General features: G+C 53.0%; 1 protein-coding gene across 1 annotated transcript in view; it reads right to left on the bottom strand.

Moving 5' to 3' along the window:
• Positions 1-11,503, bottom strand: part of GPC3 (glypican 3) — a gene marked incomplete at both ends in the record, with an annotated part of 173,015 nt that extends 161,512 nt beyond the window's left edge. The window contains 2 exons of the mRNA XM_082488168.1: positions 2,138-2,299; positions 11,344-11,503. Of these exons, the coding sequence (XP_082344294.1) occupies positions 2,138-2,299; positions 11,344-11,503 (322 nt within the window). The remainder of the gene's footprint in view (positions 1-2,137; positions 2,300-11,343) is intronic.
• Between the last annotated feature and the right edge of the window lie 1,611 nt (positions 11,504-13,114).

Genomic DNA, 13,114 nt, shown 5'->3' with positions numbered 1-13,114 from the left:
TAGTCTGAACAAGCTGGAATTCAAACTCTTCAGGCAATCTATCACAGCTCTGGTCAAGCACTGCTCGAGCCCCACGTTGGGCGCCAATTAACCTGTCGTGGTTTGCGCTGAACGGGCTACTGGGGACATGGGGGACCCTAGATAGGACCAACAAATGCTCCCCTCTGCCTCTCTTCAAAGAGGGAGGCAGAGGAGGGACAAAGAGACTTACAAGTTTAGAAGGAACTAAACTACTTTAATGAAATACTAATAATAATAAAAAAAGGAAATGTTGGGGTCAAGCATAATTCCTATAGCTGGAACAGCCTCTGGCACTGCAGCCATCAAAATAGTCTTAAAGCAGCAATCAAAAGGTCTGCCTATTAAAAAAAAAAGTCTACAGACTTTGAGACTAAATTTAAAGATAACAAAAGTACCCAATTTTCAAAATCTAATGAATTGTCCTTCCAAGTCCAAAACGCTTTATATGAGGTAATTAAAGCCAGCTCCTCAATGATTCCAGCTAGGAATTCCTCTTCTACAATGGGATTGCAAAAGACCTTTAAAATTAGTACTGATTTTTTTTTTTTTTATAAGCAGAAGTTGTCATGAATTCTTCAGTTAAATGCTTTTCCTCCCCACCACCAAGAAGAATGGCAATTCAGCACCCCAAGGCTTTTCAGAGCAACATCAGCTCCAAAACCTCTGCACAGGGAAAGGGCTCTCACGGCCAGGATGGAAATCACGGTGAAAAAGAAAACCAAAAATAAATCAGAGCAAGGCTCTCCAGAAGAGGCAGAAAGTCCAGAGCTAGAGCACACAACTGCTACGCTACACACAACCTGTAGTAACACCGAGCATCAGTCCTACACACAATAAAAACTTCTAAAGTTAGTGGGTTTGGTCAAACGGTAAGGGAGAAGTGAGGCACTTCGTATTCTGCCCAGGTTATTATTCACCATTTCGGAAGCCAGTCCACCTTTCCCATGCCTAGGAAGCCAACCTCTCATTAGTTTTATTCCATTCTGTTTAGCGGGATTGCAACTTAATGGGCACTGCATTAAGAAGTATTGGGAAAAAAATATGCTGTTACCTCCTCAGCAATTTATTCGATCCTACGTTGAGAATAAAACAACCAATTAGACTTCATCAGTCAGTTGTGGAACAGAACAGAGCTTTGCCGTGACCTCACAGGCTTTGGGTCTTGCTGTTAGCAAGGCATGAACAAAAATAAATCAATTACTCTGCAAAAATATCAGCATGAAGGGGAAAACACACGCTTGATCGCTCCTGCTTTCTTTTTTAAATATAGGCAAAAAGACCATTAATACAGGAAGATGGAACCTCAATACGAGAGCACTCAACAAACCAGCATACGTTTCACCGTGCGTTAACCATGGATGGAATAAGTTTTGCTTGTGTAAAAGCCCTAAAAAAAAATAGGACTGCAGATTTAAGTGACACAAACTGGTGCGTATCCACAGTAGAAAACATTTGCCAAAGGCCAGTTTTGCTAAAAAGGCGATACATCACATTACCCTTCGAATAAGAAGAGAGCTGCCACCCCGTAGCGTGGCATCAGCGGACCAAGCGCTCAAACACCCGCTGGCGGGCACGAGGGGCCACACTGGGGACAAGGCACCTCCACCCACCTTCACACGGAATAACCAACTTCGTTTTGCAGTGGATAACGATAATCAATACGCACATTTTAGACCGATGCTTCCCCAAGCGTTACATCGGGTTCGCAAGCAGACCGCACCGCCGCAACACGGGTTTGGGACTGGCGGAATCGCGCAAGGCGGTACTCGCGCAGATATTTTCATTCTTGGAGAAACGGGGTTTTCATTTCTTTTTTAAATTTGCACTTGAAGGGGTTTAGTCTATAAATTTGCATTTGCTGTTTCAGCTACAGAAATATTTAGGACGAGCCTTGCAGAGCAGCCATGTACCAAACCAGGTGTATTATTTATGATAAATAAGCATATATAATATATACAAACATATGGTCCTCAAACCTGGACGTATGGGGGGAAAAAAAAAAAAAAGTGAACAGAAAGCTTCCAGCCACCGGCACTTCTGATTTCCAGGTGCTGAGGAAGATGAGCAGAAGCACCTCCGCCTCCCGCCGCGTGCCTGGCCCACCCCCAGCGCTCACCTTGGAAGACGGCGGCGTTCTGGATGACGAGGAACTTCAGCTCCATGCTGGCAGACTGCAGGACCTGCTCCATGTTCAGGCGGGCCGTTGCCTGGTACTTCTCCTCCATCTTCCTGGAGCAACACGTGGAGCCTTTCGGGATACATACCTGCAGATCCAACCCTAGAGAGAGAGAGACACACGAGAAGGGCAGAAAATTCGCATTAGGAGGTAGAAGCGCTAGGAGCGACGAGGAAACCAACTCCCACGCCTTGGTATCGCTGCAATTACTATTTGGGTAACGGGATGATATTTCTAAAACGTGCCCTGAGCAGCCAGAGGAGAAGACGGAGAAGGCAGAGCAATAGCCCCCGGCTCCGCACGCCCGCCGGCACGCCGCTTGCTCCAGCTCCCGCACGCTCCATCCATGAACATGAATCCACTGGTGCCCAGCGGAGCCACGCAGAGCATCGCCTCCGCTGTCTCCTGCCTGCCCACCAGCCAGGAGCTGCCGGCGGCCAGAAGAGATGGGGCAGGAGATGCAAAAAGGAGCCAGGGCTTGGAGCTGGGGGGTTACGATGAAGAGAGCAGTGCCCCTAGTTCAGCACAGGGGATATGCTTGTAGTTTGCATAAAGACTTAAAACGAGCTTAAAACAAATCACAACTACGTTATTCGCCTGTGATCTCCATCCTTTTCCATCCACAGCAATAACAGTAACAACAGGAGGGCACAAAGTAGTGACTTTTTTTTTTTTTTTAACTTTTTTTTTAGTGCAGACTTCTAAATTGTATACGTCTCCCGAGTCCTCCCACCGATTTCTCCATCCCATCCTTCCTCCACCACAACGGGCAAAGCCCGAGGTCCATCGCTTCGCTTGCGCGAGTCCCACTGCGGAGGGACGGGTCCCAGGGGGCGCACTGAGAGCTGCAAAGGGCAAACGCCTCTTCGGCAGCATCTGGGCCACCACGGGGGCAGCACCTCCACCCCGTCACCAGACCGGTACCAAAGCCAGGGGACAGAGGCGAGGGGAGCATCGCTTGCCCAAGCCAGGGGACAGAGGCGAGGGGAGCATCGCTTGCTCCAGCATCTCAAGCTGCGACTCAAAGCGCTGATCAGTGATGCTAAACTTTGGTTTTTTCCAGGTTCTCTTACTCCTGGAGGTGGTAGTCAATTTTAGGAAAAGCGTTGTTAGCTAAAAAGTGATAAATAAAATCTAGAGAGGGGGGAAAAAAAAAATAATTAAAAAAAAATCATCTTTTGGGTTCAGACAACAGGAGAAGATAGAACAGAAGAGCCGGAAGTGGCAGCAATAAAAATGTCTCATTCTCCATCAACTTTCCGCAGCCAACTGTGGCCCTGCAAACACAAGCGCAGCAACAGGCTCCCGTCAGAGCAAAGAGCCCCCAGTGCCCAAAACACGTCTGGTCTGACGCTGCTGGTGGAAACTCCGACACTAAGCAGCAACTCCATTAAAAATGGCCATCCAGGGCCAGACAGCAGCAAGAACCTCCCGTTCCAGTGTCCACCACCCGAACCGCAGCGTGTCTGAGCAGGACCAGCTCCCCCCACCCCCCCCATTAGCCCCAGCACGGCCCAAACTGGGATTAGGAAGCCCCAATCCAACGGCCGACAGCCCAGAATGGGCTGAAGCCTCCCCACACCCCTCAGCCCCCGCTCTTCGCGTTTGCTACGGGTTTGGGTTTTTCTTCCCCTCCGCCCTCAATAAACGCAAGTTTGGTAATTTGGATCTTCGCTGTGGAAGGATTACGCGTCCTTCCAGGTTCCCCTCTCCTCCTTAAGTCTTTGACCACATCCACCCTCGCGCTAATGACTAGGAAGTGCCAAGAGTGACTTTTCGAGGCGTGCTCCAAGCAGAACAGGATTCATATTAACGTCAGTTCAGTCGTGTTACCTCCTGAAGAGGAGTCAGGCACACCGCCGCGGGAAAACGAGCTGTCAGGGCACGGGAAACCCTCCTCCCTCCAGCCCCATCCCTTCCCCCGGCACAGCCTGGGAAAAACAACGTGAAACGCTTCTACGATGCGAATTTCATGCGGAGAAAGGAGCTTCAAGCAACGCAAGTCCTGCCGTCGCTGCAAAACCACCCACGGCACCGGGGGAGGAAGAGGAGGAGGCACAGCCCAAGGCTGGACCCACACCACCGTCCCAGCTCCATCCCTGCGCGCTGCCTCAGTTTCCCCTGTTAGGGAACAGGGTGCGCAGCACAAACGCCTCCGTGGAGCCCTCCAACAAAGAGCCGGTGCCGCGGACATCTAAAGATCGACTCTCAGCACTCGGGGAGTTGACCCACTCCAGAGGGGCACAGCGACAGGGATTTCACGCACCAAAAAAAAAAGAAAAAAAAACAAAAAAAAATAAAATAACGGGTACCACGAAACCACGTAACAGCGCGACACTGCGTTAGTGAGAGGAGCAGTTCTACAACAGCAAGGTAAAGAGTTTCGGGGTGGTTTTTTTTTTTTTAAAAGTCAAATCCAAGTCATTTTCCGCCACAAAAGGGCCAAGCGTGGTCCTTTTAACACTACAATACAGCCATAAATTTATTGTTAATACAAAGCTCATTTCCTCCTACATTTATTATATTACGACACATTTCAAATTTAAAAAAAAAAAAAAAAAAAAAAAGCCTTCCACGATTAATGGAAACACCAATATAGCAAATCTGAGAGTCGGCAATTAAGAGATCTGTGCAAGTTAAACCAGGGGTAGGAAGCAGCAAGGTCACCTACTCGCTTCCCATCCTTCTTTTTAGCAATTAAGCCCTTTTCTCCCCTTAAATGGATTTTTATTTTTTTGCAAAGTAAGTAAAAAGACAGACGCAAGCTGTAGCGGAGCAATCACGGAGGAGGAGGAGGAAAAAGCCTGGGAATTAACTCTGACAGCTTAAAATGTTTTGCCGAAAGAGCCAACTAACACCGGCGACCAGAAACATCACGGTAAACGCAACAGGTCACTGCAGGCAGGATGGGCTCCTACCAGCCCCTGGGGACAAGGTCCGTCCTGGGGCAGGGAACAGGGGCCTGACCCCCACCTGTCAGCTATTTTTGGGAGATGGCTTCCCCAAATGGCAAACACAACCCAAACACTCCCATCTCTACATCTCAATAGTACGGAAAAAGATGGTTTGATGCCCCGGACCCCCATCCCCCAAGAGCCACCAACCCAACGCACCGACCCGGGTGGACATCGGCGAAACACTTTTGGACCTGGGAGTACGTTTGGGAGTTGTTGACGCCGTTGCCTGGAGGACCTTCTTCCACGCTCACGCTGCAGCATCACCCGAGAGCCCCAGACCCGACATCCCAAGCGTGCGCCGACCGCGCAACGCGCCAGAACCACGGTGGGGATGGAGAGACACCGACGCCGGGAAACACGCCGCAAGCCGACGGGTCAGGCAGTAGGCTGAATTCAACTGCCGCATGTTTTTTGGCTCCATAAATGCAATGGAAAAGGTCCCACGAGTCACCAAATCCTCCCCCCTGCCTCCCAGCCCACCCCCTCCGAGCGCTGTATCAACACCGACACCTCCAGTGATAGCTCCGACCCCCAAGACAGCAAAACCCGTTCCCCTCCCCAATGGCCCGTGCTGTTAAAACTGGTTTTATCTCCCAACCTACACACACACATCCCTTTTTCTTAAAGTTTCGAGCCAGTACACCTCCTAACGCGTAACCTCAGCCCTTGCAAACAACCTCCTCCTGTTGCTCTGTATCATTTACAAATTCATTTTCGGAAAAGAAGGCGCCCCCACGGATGGACTCCAACGGCATTTGGCCGCTCCGCGTACCAATCTTCACAAGGCGGGCGATACGGGTGCGACGCTAAGGGCGGGAGCCTGACCCTCCAGCGCCCAATTCCCGTGGGCGAGAAGGAGCTGGATGCGGCCCCTTCCACCGGCCATGCCGTTTATGCCATCCTGGGCAACAGCGGTGTAAACGCTCCGGTGATTTTGTGGCCCCTCCTAGCTGACGGAACACATCTCCGCAGCGGCGGCAATTTCGGCAGCTTCCCTGCCTCCTCCTCCTCCTCCTCTTCTTCCTCCGTCCGACACGGGGAATTTTTACTGAAGACCAGGGAGCGGTGAATTTAAAGCGCTCGCCTGGGATGCGAAATTATTCCCCCAGATAGGCGGTCAGCACAGCAGTGAAAATAATTTCAGTGGATTAAATGTGGGGAAAAAAAAAAAAAAAAAACACACAAGAAAAAACACCAACCCACCTTTGAGATCATCTACAGACAGTTGTGAACTCCTCCATGAGGCTGAAGGACTGAACGTTGATTTTAAGCATCCCCGGATTGCTCCGGCTCTGCCATCGCGTACAGGCAGGGAAGTGGGGCACGCAAACCTGCCCTCCCGCATCCAACGGCGCCTTAAATCAGATTAACATCCCCTCCTCCCCCCCCTCCCCCTACCAAATCTACCCCAGGCACTGCCGAAATAAGAACCTGGCCCTGCTTAACGCTCTGCAACAGCAGCCTCCGCTGCCGGGAGGGCTCTGCCAACCCCCCCCCAGCAGCATCCATCACCTTCTGTGGTCTGGAAATATCCGAGGGCTTCGTCCCACCCTCTGAGCTCTGAGTTTGTCAGTATTACCCATAAGAAAGCCGCCGCTTTGTGTTAATTCTCTTTCTCCAATTGTTTCACAGTCAGCATCACGCTTTAGAGATATAAAAAGCAGTGATTCAACTTTTAAACGTGGCACATTTTCCCCCAGCTATTTCAATTATTTTTATTTTTATTTTTTTTTTATTAAAAACCTTCTTCTAAATGATGAGACTAGGGGGTCGTGCATCTGCCACTGGCTTTTAATGCTCAGCGTTTGGGGGGGGGGGGGGGGGGGAAGTAAATGCGACTGTTCAAAACCCAGGTTAAGCACTGATCTTTTTAAAACCTAACTAGAGATACAAATTATAAACCGACCCGGTTCAATAGGTGACTAAAGTCGGCCCAGCATGGGTACTACATGGGATATGTATTGCTGCCTAATTATCCTTTATTTTCTGTTCCATCTCGTGTTTCACAAGGCCGCCTGACTCCGGATTCCTCCCCGCGCTTTGGGACGTGGGCCAGAGGACTGCCGCGCAAGTACAAGGCTCTGTAGCGCCGCAACTTTTAAAAGAAGAAGATACGGAGAAAAGAGAGAGGTTTTACAGCGTAAGACTTTCCTCCTACCAAATATATCAACAGCGCTGTCATCGAAAATACGGAGCTCATTTGTGGGCACCCACTCACCATACACGTTTCTTAGTCACACGCACACAGCCTACGGCCCTTCCAAAGACTGGGAAGAACATTCTTCGGGATGTTGTTAATTTTAACCCCCGGAAAAAAAAAAAAAAAAAAAAATTTAATGATCTCACTATATAACCACTGCCTGGGGAGGTGACTAAATTTTAGGGTTCTGCTCCCGCTCTCTCAACTATCAAGAGAGCAACTTGCGGGCCCGAAATAATTAAGAACAGAAAGCTCAATTATCTACTAAACTAAGATCTTCAACCACCGCGCTAAGGCACACGGAAAGGCTGCACGGGGAGGAGCATCGTTAGTCCCACTCAGGAAAAACAGAATAAAAGAGCAGGAGCACAAAAGGGAGCCGGCTCGTGAGCAACGGGGCATCGGGTCCAGCAGGAAGAGCTGGGATTTTTGGTTTGCAAATTGTACGTTGGCTGCCAAAAAGGAGGAAAGAAGAGGGAGAAGAAAGCTTGACGCGCTCAGGCCGCCAGTCGAGGTGCAAAGCTTTACAAGTCCAAAAGCGAAAGGTTTATCTCCTCTGTTTTCTTAGGGTGAATCCATGCTTGCTTCCATCAAAGAGAATGAACAAAAAAAGCTGGAAACTGCGCTCCGCTGTGGGAGGAGGAAGACAGACCCGCCAGCAGGTATTTCGGCCGAGAAAAATATTCCACGTGACCAGGGGCAGAGATATCCATCCCTTCTCCCCGCCTCGGCAAGGCGGCAACTCGCCCCTTCCCCTCCACCCACGCGCGCCAGCCCAATTATCCGGAGCATCCCCACCAACCCAAAGAAATCCGCGTGGCAAAGGGGAGAGGAAAAAAAAAAAAAAAAAAAAAAAAAAAGATGGAAATTCAAGTTACTGTTTTTACATGCAGGGAAAAGACAAAAGGAAGAAGAAAACCAAGCCAGGCAGTACAAGAAAAAGAGAATTGAGTTATTAACGAGGAAGTTACCCCAGCGCTGCCATCAAGTCTTAACTTCAAAAAAAGCCTGCGGATAGCGCTCTCCCATCACCCGGCCTCCCATCCGGCTCCGCTGGCACAAATTCCCCCATCCCACCCCTCCGAACAGCCAGCCGCAGCCGGCAGGAGTCGGGGCCTGCTGCTCCCCACCTCCCAGCCTGCCAAAATCCCCCTCCCCAGGCGGCGGGACCGGAGGAGACCAACTCTCCGCTCGCCGCCTGATGCGCGCCTTCAGCTAGAATTACTCCCGGAACATTAATACCGCTCGTGAAACAGCAAGACGCTTCCCTCACATTCATCAGAATTGCCTTTTTCCTCTTTTTTTCTTTTTTTTTTTTTTTAATTAAAAGTATGGCTGGGCTTCTCCGCAGGGAGCGCTGTGCCCATGTCCCCCCCCAGCCCACGCACCACTGATCCAGGAAAACGGAGCCGGGGGACATTTCTCCTGCCTGTGTTGCAACTCAGCACTTTGTGAGGGTTTTTTTTCCCCCCCCTTCTACTTACGCCTTCAGCCACAACTGCTCATAATGCAAAATGTGGCTTCCAGAAGTCATTGTTTTCTGTTTGGTTAAAAAAAAAAAAAAAACAAAACAAAAAACCACACATATTTTAAATAAGTTGTTTAAACCTTCTGTTTCTCCAGGGTGATATGATCTACATGCGAAGGTTCTCAGAATTGATTCCGCGGTGATTTGTGGCTGGGAACTCCCAAACTTTTTTTTAAATGGACAGATGTATGAAGGAAGAAAAGCAATAAACAGAAGCCTGGAAAACGGTCCTTGAGTGATGTTACCCTATTACAGAGATTTATGCAGCTGCTACTAGGAGCAGCCAGTGCTCTGAAGTGTAATTACTACACGGAGTCATGCAAGATGGGCCAGACCCAAGGTATAAGCAAGCAGTCATTGCTTTAATTATGATCAAGTTTATGTACTTAGGCAAATGTAAAATCCACTTTCGATTTGATATGTGGCAACTTTATCATCATAACACGCTGGAAGCCTTCACTTGAAACACCAGCCCTGTTAGGAGATATCGATCCAGCTGCCCACAGGCTCTGCAGAGGGGCAAAGGGCTCTGTACTCCTCCAAAATATCCGGGATGCGGCTGGGGCTCCCAGGGGAGCGAGAGCACAACCGAGCATCTCCAGCAAGCCGAGCCCTGCTGGGAAAGAACGATGCCCGGGCAACAGCACCCCCGGCAATCGCAGCCCACCCAGGCCAGGCTGGAGGATGCCACCGGTTTCTGGGGAAGGACCGACCACGCTGCTGCCCACCCCTCCATCACCTCTCCCTGTAAAGATACACTCCGAGAACGCTACCTGGGGATCAAAGCAAACATCTCACAGAAGCAAGGGGAGATGTTTCTTTGATTACCAACAAACAACAGGATTTATCATTTTAGTGGCTGTAACAGCAGCTCTTTCCCCTCCCTGCAAACATTTCATTCATTGCAAAGTATTTCCAGCGCTACCTCCGTACCGACCAGGAGACCGGGCGGGATGGAGACGGAACAGATGCTGCTCCCGCAGCTACTCTGAAGGCAGCATTAAGAAAAGAGTCAAAAATTACACGGGAAGGGGATGTAAGGATAGGGAAGGGATAGGGGAGGTACTCCCTCACCAGGACTTACATCTAAAAACTCTCCCTCTAGATCTCACAGCCGTTGGTAAACCGAGACATTGCTACAATCCTACAGACCAAAGGATTTGGGATTTGCACTGGCAGACGCACCAGCACCTTGCAGTCCCAGCCTGAGGCTCCCCGCTTCTCCCCTTGCCCTCCCCGCTTCTCCCCTTGCCCTCCCCGCTTCTCCCCTTGCCCTCCCGCGCTGCCGCAGATCGTTGCTGAAGCAACTCTTGTGTTTCTGGCCTGTGCCACACTGAATGCAAGAAACATAACTCAACACATCCTTATTAACAGCAGCTGCTGCTGGGGATGATCTCATTGCACCTCCCCTGCCTGTTATCTCTTGGTTTTCGTGCTTTGATGGTAAAGCTTTTGCAGGGCAGGCGTTCTCCGCTGCGTATTTAACCTAACGCACAGCACCTGAGTTCTCCAGGCAGCTCCCTAACGCCGTTATCAAAACCTACCCGCCTGTGGACGCGCACTCCAAGCGTGCAGCCACCCAACCTGGAGGAGCCGACACCCCCTAATTACCAAAAAGATGAAAAAAAAAAAAAAAAAGACTTTTAAAAGGCACGGAATTCAGTTATTTCGCTTACATTTTAATATAGGAAGAAAGCATATATGCCAAAGGCAGCCTGGGAGGATGCAGCTGGGGAAGGTTTGGTGCGGTACCACCTGTGAATGGTAATTACACAACCGAGTAACACCTGGTCCAGCTCCGCGACAGCCCCCCCCAAGCCCCGGTCATCACCCACCCCCCCTTCCCGCACGGTGCCCACGCAGCCCGGCCCGTCTCCAGCCCCGTTTTCGGGAGCCGTGGCGGGGGATGAGGGTCGGGATGCTCGGAGGGGATTTCCCTCGGATGACGGCTTCGCTCCCCGCACCGCCGGCTGCCCGGTGCATGCGGGACCGGTGGGGACGCGGTGCCCCGGGCTCGGTGGCAGGGATGCCGCTCTCCCCGGGCACCTCGCACCGGTGCCCCCCTCCCTTATCCCCCTCCGACAGCGGCATGAAAGGACGGCCGGTTCTGCGGGCAGCACACCGGCTCCACGACAACAGAAGTTTGCCACCTCCCGGTAAACACCCCCCTCTCCCCCCCCCCAAAAAAAACAAATGAGAGCAATAACGGACCCGCTCATCCGGATTTCCATTGCGGGGGCGCACCCGCAGCGCGGAGCCAGGCGCTCACCGGCACCGGGCAGCCCTGCACCCCAGCTACCGGGGGAAGAGCAGCCCCCCGCGGGCGGCGGGAGAGCGGGCAGCCCGCACCGGGCCCCGCAGCCGAGCCCGCTTCGCCCCGCACCGCCGCCCTCAGCGCACCGGCGAGCCCCGCGGTGGGGGGGGGAGAACGGCGGCAAACCACGGTACCGAGCGGCCTCACCTGGCACGGGGCTCTCGGGCACCCACTTGGCTCCGGGCTGCAGCACCTGGAAGGCGACGCGGACCGGGCGGCAGGCGGTTTCCCCTACCGGCTGCACTGCTCCCGGGGCACCGAGCAGCGTGGCCAACAGCAGCAGCAGCGCTCCGCCGCTCCCCGACATCCTCCCGGGGCGCCGCTCTACGCCCCGCCGGCAGACATCCCCGCCGCGACCGGGCTGCTGAGCGGCGGAGCGGAGCTCAGCCCCGAGCCTCGCCCGGCGCTCCGGCAGCGCCGGGACCGGCCCCGTCCGCCCCGCCCTGCCGCGCCCCCATTGGTCCCCGCCCGAGCGGTTCCCCTAAGCTGATTGGTTCCCGCCTGGCCGCCGGCAAACTTGCCCCGCGCGCCTCACCCGCCCCGGCGCTCATTGGCTACGATGGCGCCACGCCCCGCCCCGCCCGGGGCGCGCCACGCCACGCCCCGCGCTGCAGCCCGGGAGCGCGCCGGTGGCGGTGCCCGGTGCCCGGTGGCGGTGCCCGGTGCCCGGTGGCGGTGCCCGGGTGTAGCAGCGCTGCCCAGCCGCGCCCGCCCTCGCCGCCCGTGCGGTGAAGCACCCGCGTTAAGGGGGGCGGGCGGCGCGGCGCCACTCCACGCGTGGATCTGCCACGTGGGTCGAAGGGCGGGTGGGGCGCGTTCCCGGCGCTGCGCCGCGAATGAATAGAGCCTCTCTCGATGTCTCGCCGTCCCCGGTTTGGGCTGCACGCACAGCGGCCAGCCCCGTTCCCCCGAGACTAACGGGAGGTCTCATGCGGGAACTGTGCGGTGAGCGCGGGGCCGGCACCGGAGCCCCGAGTACCCCGAGCTCGGGGGGTCCCCGCGGTGCCCACGGGTGTGGGGTGAGCACTGGGTGTTCTACCGGTGGGGCTACAGGCAGCCATGCGTGGGCAAGTTGTATTGCGCCGCCGAGGCATTTCCCCACCAGTTTCCAGCTGGGGCTGTTGGGAACCATTCGGTCACCGAGGTGAAGCCCCCACAGGGACCCCCAGACCTCCCCTGTACCCCCGGGGACACGGGGGACCCTTGCTGCGGCACCGGCCAGGGTCAGGACAGCCCAGCTCCGTCCCACCAGCAAAAATCCCCTAAATACCAGCAATGCACACTCTCCTGGAAGAGGACCGTGCTGCTTGTTTCTCGGCCAACAGCTGAATAAAGTGGGAAGCAAGCAGGGCGGGGTGAGGGAAGGCTTTATTTTAATAAAAGCAGAGATCATGTAGAAAAAAAATTGCCAAAACTGTGTTTGCCCCGGCTGTCCCCTTCGCTGCTTGCCCCCAGCCCGCACAACGCTGCTCCCGCAGAGAAAAACAAGGCGGGAACGAGCGTAAGCAGAACAGGCAAAAAAAAAAAAAAATCTATTTAAAATTTCCTGCGCAAACACCGGATCAAATTATCGCTAATGACTCGCTACCAGCTCTTTTTCACTCTGAAATTTCGAAGAGGGATGAAAAATGGAAGTCCAACCTGTGTGTTTGTTCTAAGAAAATGCCTGCCAAGGAGAGATTGTTAAAATATGTTATGGATATGCGACTAATAAGCTGGAATGTGCAACATGTCTGGTTGGTTAATGGATTGTCGGAGCCTGTTGCTGTCCACAGACTGCGCTATTTATTATCCGTTTATTGTGTCGAGTAAGCACGGCTGACAAAACTTCCATTAACCGTGCAGGAAAAAGTCCCGCTTTGCAGGAATTTGGAGGAATCCGGAAATTTCATTTTGCGCAGAGGAGCAGGTGCTCCAC

Source organism: Vanellus vanellus (genome assembly GCF_965231255.1).
Source record: "Vanellus vanellus genome assembly, chromosome: 10".
NCBI lineage: Eukaryota > Metazoa > Chordata > Aves > Charadriiformes > Charadriidae > Vanellus > Vanellus vanellus.
The sequence above is the reverse complement of the archived record's forward strand: the minus strand, read 5'-3'. Positions and strand labels throughout refer to the sequence as shown.